The 25,709-nt window shown below is 42.5% G+C and overlaps 1 protein-coding gene across 4 annotated transcripts; it reads right to left on the bottom strand.

The window, feature by feature from the left end:
* Positions 1–897: 897 nt before the first annotated feature.
* On the bottom strand, positions 898–25,502 carry LRP3 (LDL receptor related protein 3). 4 transcript variants are annotated; one of them, XM_066327966.1, is made up of 8 exons: positions 25,368–25,482; positions 23,698–23,780; positions 20,356–20,403; positions 13,210–13,348; positions 5,320–5,528; positions 3,953–5,039; positions 2,650–2,782; positions 898–1,737 (listed from the first exon to the last, which is right to left on the bottom strand). In XM_066327966.1, the coding sequence occupies exons 4-8, from the start codon at positions 13,221–13,223 to the stop codon at positions 925–927; spliced, it is 2,256 nt and encodes a 751-aa protein (XP_066184063.1). In that variant the 5' UTR covers positions 13,224–13,348; positions 20,356–20,403; positions 23,698–23,780; positions 25,368–25,482; the 3' UTR covers positions 898–924. The 4 variants fall into 4 exon arrangements, with proteins under 4 accessions (XP_066184063.1, XP_066184062.1, XP_066184060.1 ...); XM_066327965.1 differs by having other exon boundaries at positions 23,714–23,780; XM_066327963.1 differs by lacking the exon at positions 23,698–23,780 and having other exon boundaries at positions 25,368–25,501.
* Between the last annotated feature and the right edge of the window lie 207 nt (positions 25,503–25,709).

The raw sequence follows: 25,709 nt of genomic DNA, 5'->3' as shown, positions 1-25,709 counted from the left end.
TCCTGACCAAATGCTCAGTGCTTCCCAGTGCAGCCCCAAGGAGCTGCAAAGCCTCAGTGTCCTTCAGGCACATTCACAGTGGTATCATCACAGAGTCCCTGAAAACACAGAGGAGGAGAGGACAAAGGGCAGAGAAGAAGGAAACAATTCTGCAACACTCACAACATCACTATGAAGAAAATGCAACCAACACAAGACAATGCAAAAAAGAAATATTGCTGCAGCTAGGATTCAATGCACTCCACTTATACTGAACACTGCTACACTCTCATTACAAAGCTTTAGTAGCCAAGACACCTGGTTTCAATCTGGGTATTCCATAGAGAGACTCTGGATTTAGTGGATGCTTCAAGGTACATATGGCCATCAAAATATTTCTGAAGGGAGCAAAAGAAGTTAGCACATTCTATAAAAGAGGAAGCTACAAGGGATTTTAATTCCTCCTAAGTATGTTTAATTAAAATTATTAAATTTTAATTAAATTATTATGCCTAAACCCCCCCTCCCCCCATGTTATTTGTAGCTTAACTCAAGAGTTACAATGACTGGTGTCTTCCCAGGGTTCCAGCAGAATTCTCTAATTCCGTTAAGACCACTGAAAGGCAAAGAAACACTGAATGCAGAGTGACTAAAAGTACAAAAGAAATACCACAAGATGGAGATGCCTCCAAACTGCAGTGACACATTCCTGGTCTCCTAACTCTACCATCACATACTGGCCTACTTCTGCCCCATTGCAGTTTCAGGCATGGCAATGGTGACAAACTTGTCCCATTTGGTCTTCTACTGCACTCACTGTGGGATTAAAGCACACTCCTTTTAAGAGAGAAAGTTGGGAGCACAGACATACCACCTATCATCAAAGTGCATTGCCACAAAAACAATGAAGTTACAAAATTTACATGGACAAAACAAAAACTTTTATTAGCAAACAAGTAAAGATTCATCATCACTGGTATTGTTTTCAGAGAGGGAAGTAGATGACTGTAACATTGGCACTTCCACAGAATGGCAACAAGCCGCATGAACACCCAAAGGCTCCTCCTGGTATGAGTCAGGGCAACACTGGCTTTGTCCATCCACCTGGATATGAACATTCATAGGATATGAACAGTCTGGATAACCAGACTCCCACTTTTTTAAGGGTAATCTACACGGATCTTCACTCAGTGGATGACTGCCACTTAAACTACTGTCCTCTGGGACAGTTCTCCTGGATACTGACCCTCCATGGATCGTTTCTGTAACACTTTCAGATAAAGGATCTCTGAAAGCCTTTCCTGTATCTACTTTACTGGACTGCTTCAGCTCTCTGTCAGAGTCAGCACTTAAAGATTTATCGCTGTGTCCAGCCTCAGGCTCTGCATGTGCTGCTGTGCAGGTATTTGGCTGGAAGGTGTTGGAAGGCGATGGCTCTGTAATTTCAGTCTCTGGCTGCAGGCTGCTACATCCAGCTTCTTGTGGGCCCCTGACTTGGCCATTTGCCTCTGAACTAGGTCCTTCAGGGGAAGGTGGAGGACTCCGAGTAGTCCCATCAGCACTGCTGATGATCCCGTCACCCAGTGTAGTCTGTGAGGTGCGGGCAGGTGTCAGCAGGGGGATCTGTCCTCTCACTCGAGGTCTGTGGAAGAGTCTGCTCCAGAGCCTGCCCAGGCGGCGCCGGGACGAGCTCCGTCTGGACGAGTGGCGCCTCATCTGCCTCCTCATGGCTGTCCGGATGTTCTGCAGCACAGACGCCTGCAACACGGACGTAGCAAAACAGCATTTCACACCTACTCAGAAGGTTTCTAAACCCTGCTCTCCCCACGAATATCCCCACCTTACAATACTCTGACTTGATCCCTGTGCTTCCTTCTTAAATGTCTAGTTTCTAACAAACTATTTGAGAACACCAAAGACAGCCTTGACTGTACCAAAAAACTCTGAGATTCATAGAATGGTTTTCCTTGCAAGGGACCGTAAAGATCACCTAATTCCAAATTCCCTGCTGTGAACACTTCCCACTAGACCAGGCTGGTCAATGCCCCACCTAACCTGGCCTTGAACCCTGCCAGGGAAGGGGAGCCACAACTTTTGTCCCTTACAGCGTTTCCTTTATGAGTTTAAGCTCTACTTGTCTGCCCAAGCAGCTAATTTTCCACTGGAGTAACAAACTACAAGTGCTTTATCACATTAGGAACTGTATCTCAGTTGGATACTTCTGACAGGGTACAGGGGTTTTCTGAGTACTCAGCAATAAAATAGAATAATGGCTTGCCAGTGAAATTAAAATGTAAATAAAAATAATTTTTGAAAATTATTGGAATTTTCCAAAAATACTGCTGGAGACTTTATCATTTCAGGTGCATTCACAGTTTCAGCTTGAAAAGCCCTTTTTTTCCTATTTCCTTTCTGACCTTTCTCTCATTCTGTCTTGATGTACAGCAGAAGTGCTTATCTCACTGCTGTTCCCCAACAAAGACATTTAAAGCGTTCAAAACTACCCACAGCACCTGTGGAACTGTGCTTCTCCAGCTCCATGTAACGCATACACATTTTTATATTACTTCCATGTAATTAGCACAGCCACTGAAATACAGTTCCATATTGATTTTATCTAATTTATAGTAATTTGGCTGCTGAAATATTCACTGGCATTTGTCTGCATACTTGTGAAGCGTTGTACACAGGGAAGTCCTCAACTGGGGGAATAAGTCCTTGTGCAATCAGCTGTCCATAGGAGGGTGGAGCTTCCCGCCGCACAAACTCTGCCTCCAGTCGTGTCATCTGAGTCTCAAACGCTCTGCAAACACAACCAGAGAGAAAACATGAAAGAAGTAACAGTCTGTCCTGCCTCACTGACACCAGTGTATAAAAGCATTGCCAAAGGGCTCATGCTAGAAGTAAAACCACAAACCTTCCACTAAGCTCCATGAAAATCTTATAAGGGTGTTAAATAAACAAAAGGACTAAGAGTACAGGGTATAAATATGAATGAATCAAACCAGCAAACTCCTTAGTGCACTCTCAGGCTGGACACTGTGGCAACTGAAGTTTTTTCAACTGGCCAGTAATTGTTGTGCCAGTAATAGCAGTAACTTGTTCAGCAAGGGCCCAAAGGTTATTTTTGGAAAAGACATTAAGAACTGGAAACAATCACCCAACAGGGGCAGCTTGCAGTTGCAGAGAGATTTGCCAGTCCTGACAGAATAGAGGCACTAAGCTCCCACCTTAGCACAGCAGCTCTTCTGCAGGTCCTTAATCATGCAGATTTGATCAGGAGAGAATGTAAAGCACACTGTTTAAAACACAGTGTCAGCAGCATAGCACAGAGCTGATGCACGTGACAAGACGGGAACAGGAACGTCCCCTATGACCCGCTCCTACAAGGCAGAACCCTACTTACACATAGGTGTAACACACAGGCAAAGAAACACAAACCCTCCACTTAAAATGAGGCATACAGAACCAGGGCAAAGGGGCACTGCTTACACCATGGACAACTCCTGCTCAGAACAGGCCCACCATAGCAGGACATCACTTTCAGCAGAACTGAGAACTGGAATATTTGGGGAGGAGTGAACGGTCATTCAATTCAGATTCAGTGAAGACTTCACTGTGGCAGTTCAGCATTCAGGAGCTTTTTGGCAGGAGCAAGAGGCTTGTTAGAAGGGGATGAGAAGGAAAAGGAAACTGCTCAAGACAGATTAAGTTAGATACAGACTCTGCCACACCACATAATAAACATGTACTTCTCACAAACCACGGAAGAGCTGATATTTCCACTCACTACTCCCAGAAATCTTGTCTAAGCCTAATGCAGTGACTACTATTTAGCTGTCATCAGGTCCTTGGATTTGATTTCACAGTATTTTGCAAATTCTCTGGTTCAGAATCAACACTTTTTTTCCTTGTAACAAAACAGAAAAAAAACACCACAGCTATGAAAATATCAGCAAAGGAAGACACTTACCTGTACTCTCTGGTCCTCAGAGAATATAATTTAAATGCACAACCCAGTGCTATCACTAGCAGCAAGCCACACACAAGACTCCCAATGAGAGCAGCTGTGATGACCTTCCTGGGAACAATCACCAGGCAGTTACGTTCATCACTCCCATCCTGGCAGTCTTCTTGGCCATCACAGCGCCAAGTCTCAAAGATGCACAGGTTTGTCCCACAATGGAAATTTCCTGGCTGGCAAGTAAAGCAGTTTTTTTCATCTGAGCCATCTGGACAGTTCTTCTGGTTATTACAGCGGTCAAGTATTGAGTAACAAAGCCCACTGTTTCCTTCACATGGGTACTCATTCTTCTGGCAAGCAGGACAGTTCTCCTCATCCTTGCCATTTGGACAATGCCACCAGCCATCACAATGCTGCTTATCTGTGAAACACTCCTCATCACTTCCACAAGGGTGCTCCCAAGGAAGGCAATAGCCTTTCACCTGATAGGTTGCATTGAATCCATGGCCAGTGCTCTTGGAGTGGGCATGATACGAGACAGTGAGCTGGCCCTTTGACGACTCCACACTCACAGAATGCCTATTGTTGTGGTGTGAAAACGTCTGCATTAGTTTATCACCTCTCTCTCCAATGCCATCATACACCTTCACATAGTCATTGTAGCCTAACTGCAAATCGAGCTGTAACAGAACATGCCGATTATCCTGTGTGTCCACATACCACGTGCAACGAAGGTCTGATCTGCTGTGATCAGCACGGAATAAGTCTGGGGAAGCAAAAGAGCCGTAAAAATTCCCCAGCCTTTTGCCACAGGAAAGATCAGGACAATTATCTTCGTCGGAACCATCCCCACAGTCTTTAACAGAATTACACCGTAGCTCGTTCATCAAGCACTTGGTGGAGCGGGCTGCGCTGCACTGAAACATTCCTGAGGGACACATGCTGGATGGAGGGTCTGTTGGAGGGACAGTGCAATTCTTCTCATCGGAGTTATCACCACACTCATCCATGGAATTACACTTCCAAGTACTAGGAATACACTTCCCATTTGCACAACGGAATTCATCTGACTGGCACACAGACTGACCTATCTTTCCTGTCAGAGGACAAGGAGAAAAAAATCAGTATCAAAACTTTCGGAACGATCTGATACCACTTTTGAACACTTACTACCATGCAGGTCACGAGCTAATTAGTCAGGCCAGTACACTTCAGCAGTACTGTGAAAAAGCCACTTGCAAATTATATCACTATTACCACACCAATACTTTTCAGTCATCAATGGCCTAAGACACTTGTCAAAAAAAAGTACTACTGTCTTCCAAGTTTTGCCAGAGGGTGTATAAAGAGAAGCCAACAAACCCGTAAGATTTTACCTCTAATATATGAGAGGCGAAATCCCTGAGCCTGTCCTGAGCTTGAGGCATCTGAGTGAAAAAATATCCACACATGGTCCCTTGCAGAGATGAAAGATGGAGGTATGGAAGATCCACACACTTTGTACTCCTCCCTCTTGGAAGATGGTCCAATCATCAACCAGTCTACTGCACACTTCTGAGAGTCCTCCAAATCAAAGTTCTTAAAACTGTTAAGAATAAAAGAAAGCACAAGTTATAAAGAGGACATGTATCTGGAACAAAGTCTAACACAGAAAGAACAGACTGTAATGGCTGACTTTCTGCATCAAGCAGTGCTGACAAAGTGATCACAATCAAAGATAATGAAGCATCTACCCTCTATATACTACCCTGAGCATATAGAAACAATACATATCCCCCAGTGTGGAAAGGCACCCATTTTACAAGCATAAACATCACACCAAAGTAGCTCCAAAGGCTGAAAGAATGATTCCTCTATTACTCAGTCCTTAAACAAGACTGCTTCCTAAAATACAGATATGAGGAAAAGCGAAATCACAGAATACATTATAGAGAATTTCAGCAGTCATTTCCAGCCGTAAAAACTATGAAACTAGGGATGACAGGGTTGACTACTGTCTTGGAAAAAGAACAACAGGAAGCAGTACAAAGAACCCTAAAGGGCTAAGTATGAGAGACACAAATCCACTCGTCAAGCCATGGAGGGCAAGGAGAGATCAAGACGAGAAATCAAACCTAAAATCTAACACCATTATCTTTTAATTCAAAGACTAAAATATTCCCTTTCTGGGAGTGCAGAGCAAACAAGACTATAACCTTTTCCAGTCAAATTTCTAGCCCTTCTGCTGACACAGGCCAAGTGATTATTCAATAGTAGCTTATCTAGTGCAAAGAGGTGCCCTGACTGTTTGCAGAACACTGAACACAACTGGATAATACTCCCTAACCTGTGGCTCAGGAACCATATGTGGTATTTGCTCTCTGATGAAACAGACTGCATTTGTATTCAGCAATCTGCAATGACAATAGCAGATTGCAGACTGCACAGAAAAACATACTCATTAGGAAAGGGCACACTGTTCAGAACACTTAGAAATTAATTTTGGTCCCCTTTTATGTAACTCAGCTACACCAAATTAACTTGGTGTAGAAGTTTGTGCATACTTCATGCAAATATCTAGACAGAATTTTCAGAAAGACAGAAAAGCTGTGCAAAATACAGATCTCCTTCCCTAAAGGATTTTTTTCACAAACATCAAACACAAATTCTTTGAAAAAGCTAAGCTGAAAAATCATTTTCTGATATCAATGTGTATTTACAGACGGCTGTCAATGCCTGCAATTTCTTGACCTTTGAAATTGAAACAGAAAGAACAGCAACTATGTAAACTAGCTAATTCATTTTAGCAGGAGACTCAGCCTACCCACACGTGTAGGTTTTGCCAAAGACATTGGCTTAATAACTCTCAAAAAACATTTTATCAGCAAGAGCACGAGAAGAGAGCACTGAAAGTGGTAAGTTAAAATTGAAATTAAGAGACAACAAACAACATATGTGTATGGACAATCCACCCAGAAAACGTCCTTCCTCTTTTTTTCCCCACCAACCTCTTTGTGTCTTCCCAGCTGTGAAGAAATATTCCCACAGCATTTAACTCGTCACTATAAGCAATCTCATCAAGCTTTTGAAACCAGCATATTTTGCAAGGAATTTTTAGATGACTGTGCAGCTAAAATAAAGAGATTCAAGTACTCAGCCATTCAAAGATAAACCAGAGTATTTCTCTTACAGGTGTTCCACATAAAATGTTTTTAATGACCAAGAAAGTGAACAGCCACTGCATCATGAAAAGGAATTATCCAAAGCATCAGGGAAGCTATAGGTACTCACATACAGTTTGTTTGTTAGATGAGATGTGAGCATTACTGAGCTACCACACCGGTTTTGCTCTCTGCAACTCATTTTTGGGCACCACACATCAGGTAGGGTTTCTGTCACCTTCTTGGAGGATTGTTCACAGAAATTTTTTAATGAAAACTTTTTGACTAACTGTTAGATGTACCTATCTGCCCAACAAGAAAAGTTTTTAAGAAAAGGAAACAGTCGCTGAATCAAGAAATAGAAACTCAAAACTGGGAAGGGGGGTGGGAATGTCTAAAAAATTTCTGTTTGCATGATACAAGCAAGTTCTTAGATGTACTAGAATCAACCTTGAAGAGGCAAATTGTTCTCCTATCTTACCCAGTTCCCAGCACCTCAGCTGGGTCCCAGAGCCAATCGTTTTCCTCACTCTGCTGAAAAGAGCTACTTTTGTCTATCAAGTAAATAATTCAGCCATAGCGTGGTTACATAACACAGACTGCACAAACCCAGGGCAGAATTTGCCTATACAATAAGCCATCTATAACTTACTTTAAATGCATTTCTTTCTGAATTTTTTTTTAAGATTTATACAAAGGAAGAGTACAGAAAAGTCAGCTACATGCTGACATGTTTGTGTACAAGCTCCTTTGCAGATGACAGAATACCTCTCAAGAGCCTGCATTTGTGTATAATTAATAACTTTCACTTGCACCTTCAAGTATTGTACATTGCTAATAAACAATTTTTTTTAGTTGTGGAAGAGGAATAACCTTTAGCTCCAGCTTCCAATGCAGGAGCCCAGGCATACAGAGGATAACTGATTTTCCTGAGTGTCACTTGTGGATGTCAGATTCAGAGTGGAATCCCACACTTTCTCATTAGCAAATCCAAACTTCAGCCACAGAGTACAAGGGTGATGAGACAGAAGAGACTGGCAAGGAAACACTGTGTTTTAGTAGATTCCCTAAGAACACCATGCCTCTCAGAGATACACAAGCTACTGAAAAAAATGCCTTGGGCAAGACAGAATAGAATATTCACAAGAACAAACGCTTTTACAAAAACAAACATCTTAATCCCGATTGCCTAGAAGTTTCAAACACAATTTCTCTGTGTATGTTCTAGTTCTAATGTGACGTTTTATGTGTAATAGATACCACAGCAGTTACAAAATTTCTTCTGCTAAGAGTCTAAGAAAAGTCAAAGCAATTATGTTCCCCTTTACATAAACTAATCAACAGATGTATTTTCAACAGATTTTGCCTTTGATTAAGGCATTGTTACTCTATTTCAGCACCTTTTTAAGTTATATTGCCCCTACTAGAAGTAAACTTTTCCTCATTTACACTGATGATGATTTTACACAAGACCAAAAGCATGATAGACTTGAATAAGCCCTCAACACAAAAAAACACTACCTCTGAAGAAATATGAAAACAATATGAATACATATATTTGCACTTGTAAGTGTATAAAATTTGGCTTCACTTTATAATGCATTTGTGACAACAAGGTTTTGTGTTAGAACTTTGTCATTCTACTCTGACGTTAAGTATCCAACTGATTTATTTTAACCCAGAGTCCTGAATCCTGCACTCAGCCTCTACTGCTTTACTTCCTTCATCATCTCAAATTAGATCTACAGCTGCTCTGTTATAGCCCTCTGAAGAATAACTTAATCCTGCTACCCACAAAACCTTTATTTATTCAGCTGAGCTTTCTCAGTCTGGAATGCAAATTTTTCTATCAAAAGGGTAAGTCCAGTGTTTGAACGTGTATTGGTATACAGTGGAAATATGGGACAAAGACTTGTGCTTGTACTGCTTGCAGGACTACACAGGCACTGTACAGTCTTTGGAAAAGTACTGAAGTCTGTAGTTACTGGTTTTGAGGGAAGTCTCAGACCCTTTGTATCAAAAAACTACATCACTTTTAGTGACTAAAACAAGAAACAGGAGCCATACTGAAACAGAACTACAACGTAAACAAAATACTACACCCATCACAGAACACCCTTTAAAATGGCCTGGCCTTTAGGCTCTTCTTACTGCTACCTGTGGATCTCCAAAACAATACAGGAATATAGGAGACTGGTGTACAAGATCAAAATTACTGGACCAAATTTTGCAGGTTTTGTTTCTCCTGAAAGATGCTATTGTCTTGCTCTTGGAATGTCTTATCCACATTTTTATAGAAAAGTACTATAGCCTCTTAAACACTGAAAGTATTCAGAATTTGAAGATCAGAACAACTCAATGTGAACTACAAAATGCAGCACTAAGTCTCTTTTTTACTGCATTCTGCAGAAATCAGTAAACTCATCTGATTCTTTTACCAGTGGCATGATACTGAAGAAGAGGTTACCTCCAGCAGTGAGCAGAACTCCAGGAGTTTACAGAAAATTACAGGGTTAGTCACACATAACAGTTCTCACCTACGTACTCACAGGAAGTAACAGCCTACAGTGCTATCTTCCCACTATCTGACAAGTACTTTTACATTGCTGGAAGTGCTTCATTAAACCAGACAATCATAAACACACATTAATAGTCTACATATATGAGGAAAAATGTGCTTCCTGCAAAACTAATGCTTAGCAGAGCCTAGTTTTTTGCCATCTGCACTGAAAGGAACAGTAGCAGCTAGGAAAAAAAGAACTTCTATAAATAACGTAGGGAATTCTCTACAACCCTTTCAGTAATTTAGGCACGAGGGACTACAGGTTAAAGAAAAAGAAAGCTTTCTTAGTAACAGGAAAAGGACAAACATGGGATGCAAAATCTGAATGAAAGCAATTAGTAAATAAGAAAGTAAATGTCCAATTTGGCCCTCTAAACTAATTTTAAAAATTGGAGAATAAATATTATGGATAGGTCAGTAAAGTACAGTCCCAAAATAAAACTAACCGACCAATTAAGCAAGAAAAGTTACTTCTATTTGCCAACTTCTCAAAGAAAGTGTAGACTGTGAACAACTGATGACTTAATTGGCTCATTAAAAACTTCTGCTTAACCACTGAAGCACAAGGATCTGAAGTCAGGAAAGTTCTATTCTACTCTCAGCTCCCAAACACCAGCTAACTGCATAACCTTAGTCAAGAGACACTGGGGCTATTTCTTCAGAAGCTGAGCAAGTAAATGGCCATTATGAGGTTTTTTTTCCAATTAATGTCGTTCTGAAACACTCTAAATTTGGTAAATAGGCTGTGAAGCAGTTCCTTTAGCTCTCACACAATAACAGACCAGCAAGAATATATGAACAGACCTGAATTTTACGCAGAAATTGAAACTCAAATGGTATCTGACAATTTCTTTTTTCAAAGCCAGTGTTATGCATCACTGAAGTGAAAGCCAATAAAAGTGATCCCCTCACCTCAGTTAGTAAGAGACAGCTTGAATAGGTCACTAAGTAGATCTAAGTAGATCATCTTTCAATACTCTATCTTGAATTCTGAACATGGAAAACATTTTATTTGTAGTCCCATAAATTACAGTAATAAAATAGTAAATTTATACTCTACCCACACCAGGGTTAATTACAACCATCAAGTAACAGCAAATGCTAAACAAAAATTTTTTTCATCTTTTTCTTAATATGAGGAAACATAAAACTATAAAGCCTGTAAACGATGGTACAAATGCAGTTACTGCATATGACATCTTTATCTGATCTTACATGATTTTATGTAATCCTCTGTGAAAAGAAGCATAAAAATAGAGAAAATGGGTGGAAAAAATCAAGTAGTTTCCAAAACAGTAACTACTAACTGATTACCTGAATTTAAAGAGACATAACATAGTTCTGGAAAACAGCAGCTACAGACTTCTTCACAGGTCTAAATAGCACCACTCCATCAGACACACCAACTTGCAAGTACTGAAATATGCATACAGAGTGGTGTAAGCAAAAAGAACATCTACTTCCTGTTCATAGGAAACCACCCTCAAGGATTTCTAAAAAGCAAACTATAAAGCAAAACAGTAAGCATGGAAATGTGAGGATATGCAGAAAATCAACATACACTTGAAAAACAGACATTAAGACATAGCTTCTAAGGGAGATGGCCACAGAAGCCAGCATCTTACATACACATGTAGATCTGGTCATTGTTCTACTGACAGCTGCTGAAAAATAGGTTTATTTTTTAAAAAAACCCACCAAGTGCAAATAGTTTGGAAATAAAAAATACTTTCAATTGCAATTTTATCCCTTAATGACTCCTGCTGTATCTCATTATATATATCTATTATATAACACTGCTGTCTTTATTGCCAATGAGAATGCAAGATCAAAGGAAGTGCATACTGTGTCACACAACACAAAGGAGATGGGGTTTTTTGAAAATCCAGATATTAGCACAAGAACTGTTTGATTTTCCTAGGAAAATTCGACAAGCTACTCTTATGCCCCTACCAACACATCGTTAGAACAAGCAGCATAACCAAGTGGAAAGCAGAAAACATGTTTACATTTGAAACTTCCTAGCCTAGGCAAGCCAGCTCCTTCTTTTACATCCTTGGCATTGCAAGGGCAACAGCCTTGTAAAGAAATCCTCAGATGCTGTAACATTTTGCATGTCATACACTGGAGTGAGTCATTCCAAGTATATTTATAGTCAGAAACATAACACCACAGCACTAGTCCCTGGGATGTAAACACGTAGTTTCTATTGTTTGCATGTGCAGAGGAGGGCAGGATGTGCCTGTGTATTCAGTGATAGAAAACAAACCCATTAAGAAGAAATCTTTCAAGTCATATTGCAGTGCATAGATCTAAACTGTATACACATAATTACCAGTTGCCATACCTCATGTTCCTTTTTCTTTAGCCTCTGTTACACACATACTTGCAGAAGAGAGTCCTAATTCTAACTGGAGTTCTGAGATATTTTCATAGCATAAACTGCAGCATTATTCTCCAGAGTCAAGTCCTGTGTCTCATTTGTATGCTTTCTCAGTTTCCAACAATCCCTGCTTTGAAACAAATTCCCCACGTCCAATGTAATGGGGTTTAAAAGCATGTTTCTATTTATGAATTTCAAATGCTGGCAGGTATTTACTTCATTACTTTTGGTGGGTATTTCCTATTTTGAACTATGGGTAGTGGAGCCTTCCTATTATTCCATCTGTGGCAGATTTGTTTTCAATTTCTGAGCATCTGCAGAAGAGGTTTTGCAGTCCTTTTAAGCAGCTGAGCAAAGAATGAGCAGATGGTGTCAAATGTAACAGTATTAACACTGCCTCCCCTCCCCCAAGAAAAACTTCCTAGATTTTATTTTTTAAGTAAGAAATTCTTGGTTTGTGAAGGATCCTATCATTAGCCCAGAGAAATTAAGCACATTCACAGTATGCTCATATTATACCCCAAACACTCTTAACAAACCATTTCCAGCACATTTGAATCTTTATTGAATGTCGTTTTTCTAGAATTGAGCTAAAATTGTACCACAAATGCTAATTATTATTTGATTTGGTGGAAATAAATATTAAGCAAAAACGCATGTGTCTTTTGGTAAACAAGTAACAAGAAGTAATAATTATCTTCAAATGTCTATTAAACATGGCACCATTTCAAGACATGAGTGAAAATACTATTTCTTCTCTAAGAATTTTACATGCCCACTGAAGCTGTTCTAGGTTTTATAGCCTTCACCTACTCCTATCTAAAAGCAGTGAAGGGAAAGGCATTATTTAATTGAGTAAATATACTGCTGTTTCCCACCCCCTCATCTGCCAGTGGTATATGAAGTCTCACAGAGGCACTGCGAACATAATTACATTAAAAGACCACAAGTGACTTCTGTAATAATCGATGTCAGAAGCAGTCCACAGAAGCAAGACACAGTGAACAATTTTGAAAAAGAGATGTTCCCAATCTGGAACAATGTTCCAGTGTAAGCAATTTTGGCTTTCTTTGATCGTCCAGTGGCTCTGAAGACAGCCTCACATTGGTGTATCAGGTCAACTCACATTTTGTTTTCTTTCAGCAAAGCAATCTTTTACCTTCATAAATATCTGCCATACCTAATTGTTATCATATCTCCATGATCTCCTTGAATGTACCAGCTGCAGTTTATGGCTGGAGGATAGTTTGATGGCCAGGAAGGACTATAGATGACTCCCCGTCTCTCTGTGTGCTGTTCCAGCTCTCCACTGCAAGCGGCTGTTAATAAGGGAGAAAAAGAATATTGTTAATGCTTTGCCTAATCAACAATTCATATTAGCTTCAAGAGCTTTCATCAGTTTCTAGAGACTGCAGACATATGAGAGTCAACAGTTTTATCCTCTTACTGCTTTCTTCTCTGTCCTGTATTTTAATTAAGACACCCACACCAAGTGTAGGTAAGCATAACCTGCATTTCAATGCAGGACCAAATCAATAACCTTGTACCAATCTACCACAGGCTACAATCAATATTACTGATGGATCTGCCAAGAGGATGCAATACAGAAATCCTTCTTACCAGCTTCCCAAAGCCTTAGGCAGGTCACCCACCAAGCAAAGAAGATCTATATTAACTGTAAAGCAGCTAGTAGCTCATTTTGTTGTAACATGTTCCTGGACACGTTGTTTATTCTCTTAACCATGTGAAGAATTTGTAAGGGTTAAAAAAATACCACCACCCACCACACCCCCACCACTCCCACAAAAAAGTAAACTGCAGTCCAATGTTAAATGTTTTCATTGACATTACTAAAGTAGTCCAAATTCCTTCTGAACCCACATAGATGGGAAAAATTTTCAAGACAGGGGCCAAATAAACAAGGCCAAATAAAGCCCAGCATTTTCAAAGCACTTTTAGTTCTTCCTATGGAAAACAGCAGGCTACATCAAATACTTATAATTTGTAATTAAGCAATTCAAAAATGAAAATTAAATGTTCCAAGGACAAGTTGAAAAGCTGTTCTGATAGCAAAACGTACTCCAAGCAAGAGGGAAAATTCTCTATAATGCAATAACTATTCTGAACAGTCTCCAAAAATAATATTTAAACTATTTTTAAACGAAATTACTATCTAGAGCATTACTTGTGGACTGCAGTTGAATATTTCAGTTTTTGACAGAAACTTACATTCTTGTAGCTGAAAAATGTAGCAAGGGAGAAAAAAAGGTCGCCTACACCTTGTTAACTCATACACATCCAAACACACCACATCATAAATGAGAGATTTATAGTATTGCTTGAAATCCAGACACATAAATAGACCATTTTCAATTCCCAGTCAGGATCAGATTTAGCTGCACTGGAGGGATGGAAGGAAGGAGTACCAGCAAAGCTACTTGGCTGCAGTCAAGTGAGGTGGCTGCCTGTGGAGCTCCTGCTGGGGCTGGCTGCAGCATGTCCCCTCCAGGAAACCTGGGCCTGGCACTACTCTGTTTGTCCACAGTAAGCACTTTTGAAGTGAGAGCCACAGGAATACAAAAAGCATGAGGTGAGTAACTTACCTGAGGCAAAACATAAAAATGCTATTATTTTCAATCTCCAGGTAGAGCATTTCACTGGAATACACGCATTTAATTCCTACCAGTTTCAAAGGCCACACAAACATACAGAATACATGAAAACATCTGTTTGCAAGCAAGTATCTTGCAGTGATGAAGTTACAAAAACAAGAACGTTTTTGTTATCAATTTCTAAAACCAGAGTGGCTCCATGACAGATGCTGGAAAATACCGAGATGCAGCTGCAATTATAGAATTATAAAAGCAAATGTAAAATCCATGGGACTTTCCAACTCCAGTTCTCAGTTTCTTTAGGTCTGTAACTGTGCTGCACTATACTGCATCAACCTATCACAGCAGCAAAAGGGGGCCAAGAGCTAGCAAACACAGAAAGGAGCTGGAAAGGCTGCACATCCTGTCAGGTTGGTAACACTTCAAAACGGGAAGGAAACAGAATGCACAAAATGAAAGAACAAATACAGCAGACAGCACTATCCAGAACCTTCCAGTAACACCTGTGCAAATATTTCTGCTACCCTTGTACCAAATTATGTTCTGGATTAATATCCCTGACTATTTACGATAGAACAGAACCAAAATCACACAAAACTTAGTTTTCATTCTCAGGAAGTCCCACTGACAGGCTGATGGCTCCACATGAGCACTTCCATTCACACATTGATCAGTGTAGTTAGCAAAGCAATTATTCTCCCAATAATTCTTCCCAAAAAACTTCCAGTTTTAGGAAGTAATTACAAAGACACTGAGCAATAGTTCAATGCAGGACCAGTTTTTTTTAAAGTAACATCACTGCATTTTTTTTCTTTTGGAATAACGTAGTTTCCTAATGTAGAGAATCTGCATAATATCACAGTTCAGGTCTCCAGTGAGAAATGCTTTTTCTTATTAACACTGCATATCTGATATAAATGTGTGGCAAGAAAAAAACAAGCAGCAAAAGAAACAGGTCCTTTCTTTGAACAGAATTGTGACTGTGCACGTCTAAGGGCTGCACTCACACTATATGTCATTTTTGGCAGTTCATCTGACAGTGGCTATTGCTGCCAATCCTTTACCATGGCCTTATCCCCCCTGACACATATCGAGCATTTCAGACTTGTCCTACTCAAAATCAAAAGGACAATTGCTTGACTCTTGCAAAGGGTCCTGATTTGAATGGACCACAAATCTGAATATTTGCCTTGGTTCAAGACAATTTACAGGAGAAGCCTCTGGGTCTAGCTGCCTCCCTCAGGAGTCCAAGTAAGTAATGAATATAAGCAGATGGAGTGAAAAAATAACCCTTCACTAACAGCCAGAATAGCAGGAGTCAGAAACAACAGCAAATAATGACCACCCACAAACCTGCTCAATCCTGTGGACTCCCCAAAAGAAAAGACCCCAAACAAAAGCTGCCAGGATGGTGCCCTGGATTTTGAGCACGCGGGTCAAAGGACAAAGGGGGAAACAGCTTCAGTCTTTTCTCCACCATCCCCACTCCTGTCTCCCACCTCACCTGGCCTATCTCCCGACGGCTGGAGGCCTGACTGCAGTTCTCTGGACGCAGGGGGCAGCAATTTGTCTCGCTGGAGGCAGGGGCAGCCAAGAGCGGGGCCGGGCCGGATCCCGTCGGCCGGCGCGGCTCGGCGGCTTGTACCGCAGCGGGCCTCAGCGCCCTTTGCTCCCGAGCCGCACGGAGGGGCACACTCACACCAGACCTGCACACTGCTCTCCGCTGCTGCTCTCCTGTACCGCGGAACCTCGGCCCCGCCGGACGGCGGAGAAGAGCCCGGGGCTGTGTGTCCCGCTGCAGCTCCCCTCGCTGCGGACACCTCCGAGCCCGGCAGCTCGCACAAACCCACCGAACACACACTAACCTTTTTTCTGACACAGCGATCTCACACCCGGCACGCCACAGACAAACACACGACTCCCGGCCCTGGAGCCTGGGAGACACAGGAGCGATTTTTGGGCCCAGATGGTTATGGGGTACGCTGTCATTACGAACGGTATTGTCAAAACTTAATTACACTGTTCTAATGATATGTCCACGGTCCCCTAAACCTGTCGGAGCCAAATGGGGACACGCACAGATACACCCTTCCCAAAACTACTGCAGTGTTTACCCAAACGTCACTTAATCGTCTCATGTTTTTGATGTCTTTTTTTTCCACCAGCTCTCACGACCACAGGATTTTCAAACATCAATCGACATCCTTCCTAAAGGATTCTTCCTAAAGCCTCTCCACTCGTTGTGAACTACCCAAACACAGCTTTCAGCAGCTCTTTTTTCACACACAGAAAGTTTGAAAGAAAAACCTTTACTGAACACAGCCTTCAGTGCTGACAACAAAATGGTAAAACCACACAAGGGCAGAATTTTATACTGTTGGGGCTTCAACATCAATAAAAGGGTCCCACTTCCCTCCTCAGTTCCTGGCTATGAAGTCTACAAAATCACACGAATGCCTAAGTACTGTGTTATTAAGTTGGGCACGACACTACGATTCCTTAAGGAAAATAAACAAAAGCCTGTTCAAAACATCTAAAGGAAAGGGAAGTTCCTAAATAGAAAGGTACAGTCCTGGATCCTGAAGACTTATCGTCAGTGACAACACGTAACAATAGCAGTGATAACACTTTTTCAGTAATTCCACGTCTTTCCACAGTGTTTCTGCACAAACCTAGGAAAAAAGTGAAATCTTAATTCACAAAAAACTCCAAACTACTTAAATTTCCCACATTTAGCATTAACTGAAGAAACATAAAAATACCAATTCCTGGATTTTCAAACCAACCCACCAAAATCTTAATGAGATGGTGCTTTTAAAGAAAAGATAAATTATAAAGACAGACAATTGTAGCTCTGATTTTGTGCTTGAGACATTTTGGTTTTCTGAAATTCTTTTCTCAAGAAATTTTTTGTAAACAAGAGAAGTGTTTTTGTAACTGTACTATGTTTTCATTCCTTTTCCTAGGAGGGACTTCTTCTTGACATCCCTCTAGTCTGACCAGTGTAATTCAAGAAGTTTGTCTTTGTGTAGAATAACATAAAAGAAAGATGCATCTCAAAAATAAAGGAGTCATTTTCAGCCTTCTGAAGTTTGGAGTCTGGGTTATTTTACTGTAAAACAGCGTCAGACAATAATAAATCTTGCACAGTCAAAAAAAAACTCTGAACAACACAAAAACAAGCAAAGAAAAAGAAAACCTGAAACTTTAAACAAATGCCAGAAGGGATTTGAGTTCAGAGAGTTTTTGTCAAAAGGGCATAATTCTTCATGAGGCTTTCTGTAATCATCAAATGGATTTCTTCTACTGTAAACAGCAGTAGATTCCTTCTGCCTGTTGCATATCCCACAATTACGTGCAATGACACTTCCAAAAACTTTGCAAGAATAATATTACTCTTACTTTTGCAAGAGCAACTGTAATAAAAAAGACACTGAGCTTCACAAAAGGACAGCACCAAGGGTACTATGCTGTGACAGAATAAATTTTCAGACAATCCCGGATGAAAATAAATCCTGCAGCTTCACTTTCTTTTCCACCAGGGCCATCTCAGTCACAAGAAATACATCCCGACCATCTGCTCCAGGATAAAAGATGTTTTGCACTTGCCACAAGGAATCTCCTTTCAAAACCAAATGTTTGGCAATATACTTTTCCTCAAGTAGCTGTCTCAGGGTCGGCAGGAAACTCTCCCCAAGTTCTCCCAATGCTCCCTCTCAAGGAGGGCTTGCATACATGGTTTAATGCAGATCCCTTATGGATGCAGAAAAATACTTAAGGCTCCCCTTCTCTTTGCCCAGTCTCCAGCTGGCTTCTTCTGCCTCCAATGAGAACAAGTGAAGGCACAGTCCAAGGGTTCCACTGACAGATGTGACAAAATCTGAGCTCATGCTGCTCAATCAACAGGCCAGCCTAGCTTTCTGCAAGCACAGGTAAGAGAAGCTACACACGGATCCCTCTGTGGCAATGACCTTTCATGACAATTTTCATCCCAAACTCCAGTTACACCATCAGGAGACAAGGTAACTCAAAACTGTATGAAGACAAGAAAACATGAAGGCTACAATACTCTAAGGTTTTCAGCATACTTGCAGAATAAAAGCCAGATGTTACAACACTAATGCTAGTGAAAAGAAGTGTTAGGATGCAGCAGAGCCAACTGGAAGAAGCTCTACATATTTTAGACTGAGGCAGCATCACCAGTCTAAGTAAGCAACTGTGTAATTACTTCATTTACAAAATTTTTAAACTCATGTATCATAAACAGATGCCAAACTCCATCAAAAGCTAAAGAACCATCCAGGCAGAACATACTAGGACTTAAAAGACACTCTGTACTTTTTCCAATAAAAGAATGGAAAATACTGTGTTGGAAACAACACATGCCCTGCACGGTTTAGCCACACTTCCACTAAGCTTAATTTAAGCAGGTTACTTAATCATAAAATTACTACCTTCTCCTGATTTAAACCTTTCCTTAACCCCCAGTTTGGACTCGAACACTCAAGCTCTCACATTATGTGACCTATTGTCCTAGAATTATTTTTCTGTTTTCCAATATCCCTCCCTTCCATCTCCCCTTCGGTTTTAATGTAAATTGCAGCCTCTTAGGGAATAAAGTACATCTACACATATGACAGTGAATTGACAGTCACAAGAGGGTCCTTATCCCTAAGAGGACCCTGACTGCAATATTCCCATAATGTCAGTAAGTCACAGCACTGCTGAGAGAAGGAAATTACACTAAGTGCTATGATTCTGGTTGAATTTCCATGCTGACACTCATGAAACACTTTAAATATTATTGTTTTAGCTTCTTCAGGAATGAGCCACTCTCCCAGACTTGATGCTCCCAGGCATGCTCCCAAAACAGAGTTTTCCCCTAAACATATCAGCATGTTACTACCGACCTCAGCCTCAAGCTTTTGATACAGCTTTTATCTATCACAACGACAATGATGCAGTCTATAATCCTGTTGTGGTTTAAGCCCGACTGGAAAATAAGCCCCACGAAGCCCCTCCCGTCTAGAACCCCTTCAGGTGGGAGAGACAAAACGCAGATTAGGGCTGAGATAACAATTCCCCATTACTGTAACAATTTACAATTTAACCACCACCAGATAAGAGAAGGAGCAGTGACAGCAGGACACCGATGGCAGCAGCGTGTAGCCGAGGGCGATGGGAGCGCTCGGAGCCCAGCACGGCCCCGCTCCGATGGCCGCTGCTGTCCCGGGACAGGGGACAAGTGACACACACCCGGCAGCGCAGCGCGGGCTTGTCCCCACCGCCGCCAGCACAGGGCTCCGGGCCCGGCCTCGGGGACAGGGGGACAGCGAGCCTGGCCTTGGGGACAGTGAGCCTTGGGGACAGCGGGACAGCCAGCCTTGGGGACAGCAGGACAGCCAGCCTTGGGGACAGCGAGCCTTGGGGACAGCGAGCCTGGCCTTGGGGACAGCGGGACAGCCAGCCTTGGGGACAGCGGGACAGCGAGCCCCTGGGGACAGCGAGCCTGGCCTTGGGGACAGCGAGCCCCGGCCCTCGACAAAGCCCAGGAAGACTTGAAAGTCTTAAACTTTCTAAGACGTCATCGTTATTCTGTCTTAAACAAACGTCATTACAAAAGTCACTCCTTCATTAGAACATCTTGTATGGGGAAGAAACACCTTCAACAGCTCAAATGACCAGTAAATACAGGTAAGAAAAGTATGTCTTACCTAATGAGGTAACAGCACTTTCTATTTTCCCAGTCAGGAAGAGATTCACTGTGTAAAGACAGAAAAATAATGTTCAGACAAATTCTAGTGGTACAGAGTGGCAGTCAATAGTCAACCATTCCTAGGTTTGCTGGGGGTGTTAGCATAAATGCATTGCAGTTTTCCACCAAGAACTTTGCTTATCTGCACAGGCAAGTCATGTAATCAACTATTAATCCTTTACTGTAGCTAAAACCAAGTCAACGCACAATGTAAATTTAGTATCTCTGAAACACACTACCAAAAGAAACAACTGCCAATCTGTTCTGAATTATCTTCCATAGGATTTATTTTAATTGAGAAACACAGAAGAACAATCACACTAAAACATCATCACGGCTAGTGACTTTACCTGCTTAAATGCTGGATAACTGCTGCAACTACCATCCTTAAATACTTCTCCTCTGAATAAAGCAAAGTTTGTTCCCCTCAGGTAAATGTCACCTTGAAAATCAGCTGCTAAAGCTAACGTGATTGCCTTGACTAAGCATAAGCAACGAAGTTTTCAACAAGGTCCACAAATACAATCAAAACAGGATGAGGCAGTACTTGCAATATATATCTGACTTGCAAATTAAGTTCCAAAGACTCTTCACTTTCTCAAACGTCTCCTCTCACAGTCTGTACTATTAAAGCGATCTGGAAAGAGTAGTTATTGCCAAAGAAAATTTGTCCTGTGTCATTGTTGCTCCTGAAGTCAGTATTAATATGTAGTTCCCTATTAGTTTCCCCACATATTCTTTAAGGCACTTCCATAAAAATTACAGCGTGCTCCACTGACTGCTCTCATTTCAACAGTAATCTGTGATCTACAAAGATAACCTATTAGTAAAATGGCAAATGCTTAAAAAAATAGAAAGGTTTAAAATGTTATCAAAAACTTTACTTACAACGTCCCAGCCCAAGCACTCGCTTTGGCTTTATTTTGTGCAAATTAAGCTCTAAATCTTTTAATAGGTAATCTCTTGCAAGAATTCAGTTAAAAACATAATTTAAAAATCAACAATAGGAGAAGAGAGGAAGAGAAACCGTCCCTGTTCCCGACAGTCACTTAGGAAGCAGCTGACAATTAACACTATTTATGGCTCAGAGTGTGGGCCCCCATTGTCTTCTACACTGTCTAAACACATCACAAAACAATGACTTTAGCCCTGACTACCTTCTGTTATAACTTAAACCAGCACAAGAAGTACAAAAAGTACCAGACACTACAGGGGGGATATAAAAAACAATCCCTTAGCTTTCCAGTCCAGGCCCAGTCACGTTTTTCAGTCACCACACTGCAGCACACCAAGCACCTACAGCTGTCCCTCTCTGACTTACATCTGACTATCCACAGTTTGGATTTTCTCCTTTTGGGAGGACTGCTACAGACCTCAGGCTGAGGCTAGGCCCTGCAAGACACAGAGACAGACTGTTCCTGGTCTTCAGGGCTCTACACAGACAAGGGCAGTGACTTCTCCCTCTTTCTAAGTAGTCTTGGGACTGAGCTTTTAGGAATATACAAAACCAGGAGGGCAACTAAATCGCAGTGTATGTAATGCTACAGCTTGAGGAAAAGCACACCTCAGCTATAGACTTGTGTTAATAAACATTATTATGATGTTCAAAGGACCCTAACAGCACTAATTTTATTACATAATTAGCTATCATTAGTAACATTTGTCACATGATAATAACAACGGGCCATGTAATTATTTCCTCTTTCCCAGTGGTAGCTTGCTCCGTTAGGTGAGTAAGCCTACCTAGGAGCAACATCCTGTCCCAGGAAACGACATGGCTCTGCTAACTCTGGCAAAGCACTACATCCGTTTGTGACAAACTCTGCACCACGGCACTAACAGCAACACGGCATTTCCTCATACAATATTCAAGTGCCACTACTTCTGTAACCATAGTAATACAGTCCTAAAGACTGAGATGAAATTAATCCATGATTATGTCACAAACGATTATTCATGCGAATTAAAAGACTTGGTTTTGCTCCAAAGAAAGTACTCTGCCTAACTAGTATCAGCACAACTGAAAGCAGTGTTTGAAGACACATTGCATGGAGGAGTCTGGGTCTGTACTACCACTGTAATCTTTATGTTTCCTACCTGAATACTCCCAATAGCCATAAGAGAAACAAGCTCTGAAGCAGAGGTTTCCTCACGTGGCTTAGAAGAGGCCCCCACGCCCTTTCAAAGGCAGTAAGTAGGATAAAGACAAGGGGCATAATAGAGCGGAATTAGCCAACTCAGAGCTACATTACTGAGAACTGTTAGAGAGCCCTAGGTTACTACCACAAATGCACTTATAGGCAGCCTTGCACACCACACCTGGCAGACACCTAAGGAGGAGAACCCCATTTATCTCTGCAAAAAACTTTTGTTGGCTGCAGTTGCAAGTTCTTCGCTCTCATTTCCAAACCCTTTTATACCAAGTCAGCAAAAACAGTTCTTTAAAATAAAATCTAAGTCTCACACCAGATACTTCCCCAGCAACTGAATAAGCTTACAGTTTCCAATATCCATTTTGCTCACTCAAGACCATCAAAACAAACCACAAGAGCACTATTAAACCAGCGCACAGCTCTCAAAACTGTCAGAGGCCCGCAAGAAAGAGTAGCCTTTCCCTGCTGATTTTCTTGTCTGTTGTCAAAACAAAACCTTTTCAAAATAAAACCAAGTGAGAGACTAGAGTATTAGAATGTTTTCTAGAGGCCTTTTTTCTTAACTGTTGAGCAGTTATGGGAAAGCCTGAAAAAAATCCCCACAAGTGTTTCAGATGGCTTTAACTCCATGTAGGAAACTTACTGTGCCATTCATTTGGATTGCTAAATAATTCTCAGGGTGAGGTTTTCAGCTTAGAAAGTGGCTGTTTGGATAAAAAGGGAAATTTACATCTTGGCACCTCCAAACCAAATGACAGCTACCAGGCTTTCCCCACAGCCAGGAGGAGAGACATCAGCTTCACTGATTCCTTCTTATTTGATAACTTTCTATGTCCTCCAGAATTTCTCAAGAATGACAAACAAAATGGCTTCACAAAAGAACAGTTGAAACAAACCCAATTCCAGTCTTTGGAGCAGCAGTTTCCAGATGAGGTCACACAGCAATGGTCAGCGGCAGTGCAGTGATACAGACACCAAACACCCACACACAGGCCATGGGAAAACAAGAAAAGAATGGCAAGAAGCAAGAACCAAGGACGAAATCAAAAACAAGGACGAAAGGAAAGGACAGACAAAGCAGGAAGTAAAATACAAAAATAGTTAAAGTAGCAGCGTTATATTCTTATGGGTTCACTAAAGCAAAATACCTTACAAGCTTCCCACCTCTCATGTTTCTCAACTTCCACTACAGTCAAGTGGGTGTGCAAGGATTAGGAATAAAACATTCCAGCTGAAAAGAAGAGCCAGACAGTGAAATTCTAGAAGTCATAGAAAGCAGATATCTACTAAACTTTCAACCTGACATCACCCACACCTAAACACAAGTAGAGTTCTCACTTCAGCTCTGGAGTTTACATAATCTTCTATTATCTCGTTAGTCATTTTAACAATAACCATGCTATTGATGTCAACTAATAAAAGGTTTAACAAAGGTCTGACTGGGCCACAAAAAAAGAAATAAACAAACACCCCCCCACACACATTAAACAAAATGAAAAAAAAAACCACCCAAAAAAAACCCCCACCCCGAAAAACCAGTAAGAAATTCAGAGATACAGGGAAAATATGTATCTTTCTCTAAGTTTAAACCAGCACTGTAGCAGGCATTATCCTCATGCTGTGCACATCTCTGAAATCCCATTAAGACTCTGCAAAAAACAAGAGTTGTACAACCCGGATGGTGAAAGTGTTTGGTAGTTTAGCTAGCTTTTTATATTGTACTTACGTTAATTAAAATAGATACATCTGAAATAACCACAGCAGCCTTTAAACTTCAACTTTCTACATTTTTTCTAGGTAACCACTGATGTAAAGGAAGCACTTTCACAAAAACAGAAGAAGCAGTCTGACCACAGAAATCCCCTTCTGATCATTTACATAACGAATAGCAGCTGTCGCTTGAGGTTATTAAAAATTAACTCTAACCCCCTACATTAGCGAAGAAACGTGGATTAAAACACTGTGGATGATGGCGCTGTGATGGCTGAGCAGGTTATCGCCTGCAGGGTGAGCGCAGCCCCAGCACTGCCCAGCTCCATGCGGGGCTCCCGAGGACGCTCCCCGGCAGATTCCTTCGGCAGGGCACAGCAAAGGAGCACTCAGCTCTAACTCCCAACTTCCCATGGCCCTGCGAAACCCGCGGGGCCCAGCCTTCGCTCCTTCTAGGCACAGCTAACGCTTCAGCCTAACAAAACACATGTCCCCTGACTGATCGGGCCGTCTGACAGACTGCAAACCAGGAACACGCTTCATCACCTTGCCATTACTTAGCACCCGCAGCAGCGGAGCGGAGAGCAACGGCTTCAAGCGGAAGGAAGAGAACAGGTCATGGCAGAGACACGGAGGGAGAGAAAGTGTTTCTCCCCGCGGCCACTCAAGAGAAGGGCCGGGCAGTCCCTGAGCGAGCCCCGGCGCCGCTGCCCGCGCCGCGCCCCGCACGGGCTCACAGCTCAGGGAACAGCCGCTGATGCCTCCTAAACTTTTTTTTTTTTCTTTTTCCCCAGGGCTATGCGAGGCTATGGCAGCGCGTCCAAAGCCAAGGGCAAGGCGATGGGAGCGCTGGATGTGGCCGGGGCACGGCAGCCCGAGCGGTGCCGGGGAGAGCCGCGGCCGCGCCGCCCCCGGCCCCGATCGGGAGCGGGGTGACGGGAGGGGGCTCCGCCGCCACCATCCCCTGCGCGGCAGCCCCGTCCCGTCCCGCGCCCCCCGCCCACGGTCACTCCCCGAACGGGAGGAGGGGGCCCGGCAGTGCCCACCGCCCGATGCCCTCCGTGCCCGGCCGTGCCCCACCGCCAGGGAGCGGCCGGGCCGCACTCACCCAGGCAGATGGCAGTGAGCGGCGCCAGCGCGCCCTGACGGAGCTCCGCGGCCGCTGCCTTCTCCATGGCGGGTGGCTGTCGCCTGCCCTTCGGCGCGGGGGAAAGCGCGGCGGCCCCGCACACGCCGAGCCGCTACGCCGAGCCGCAGGAGCCGGCCCGCGGTGCCCCCGGCCGCCGGGGAGCCGCGAGTGGCGGCGGCGGCCCCATGGCCGGGCCGCGCTCCCGCTCCGGGGCAGGTGGCGGAGAGCAGACCGCAGCGCCGCCGCCCCACGTGACGGGCCGCCGAGCGGCTGCGGCGGCCGGGCCACACAGCGGCGGGAGCGCAGCGCCGCCCCGCTCCG

Source organism: Sylvia atricapilla, chromosome 12 (genome assembly GCF_009819655.1).
Source record: "Sylvia atricapilla isolate bSylAtr1 chromosome 12, bSylAtr1.pri, whole genome shotgun sequence".
In the NCBI taxonomy this organism is placed as follows: domain Eukaryota; kingdom Metazoa; phylum Chordata; class Aves; order Passeriformes; family Sylviidae; genus Sylvia; species Sylvia atricapilla.
This window is presented reverse-complemented; position numbering and strand designations above follow the sequence as displayed.

Coding starts and splice junctions, on each gene's coding strand:
- LRP3 (XM_066327963.1), bottom strand. CDS start 25,434: ATGGAGAAGGCAGCGGCCGCGGAGCTCCGTCAGGGCGCGCTGGCGCCG. Junction 20,404..25,367: donor GCTCACTGCCATCTGCCTGG/GTGAGTGCGGCC, acceptor GTCTTTACACAG/TGAATCTCTTCCTGACTGGG. Junction 13,349..20,355: donor AAGTGCTGTTACCTCATTAG/GTAAGACATACT, acceptor CCTTATTAACAG/CCGCTTGCAGTGGAGAGCTG.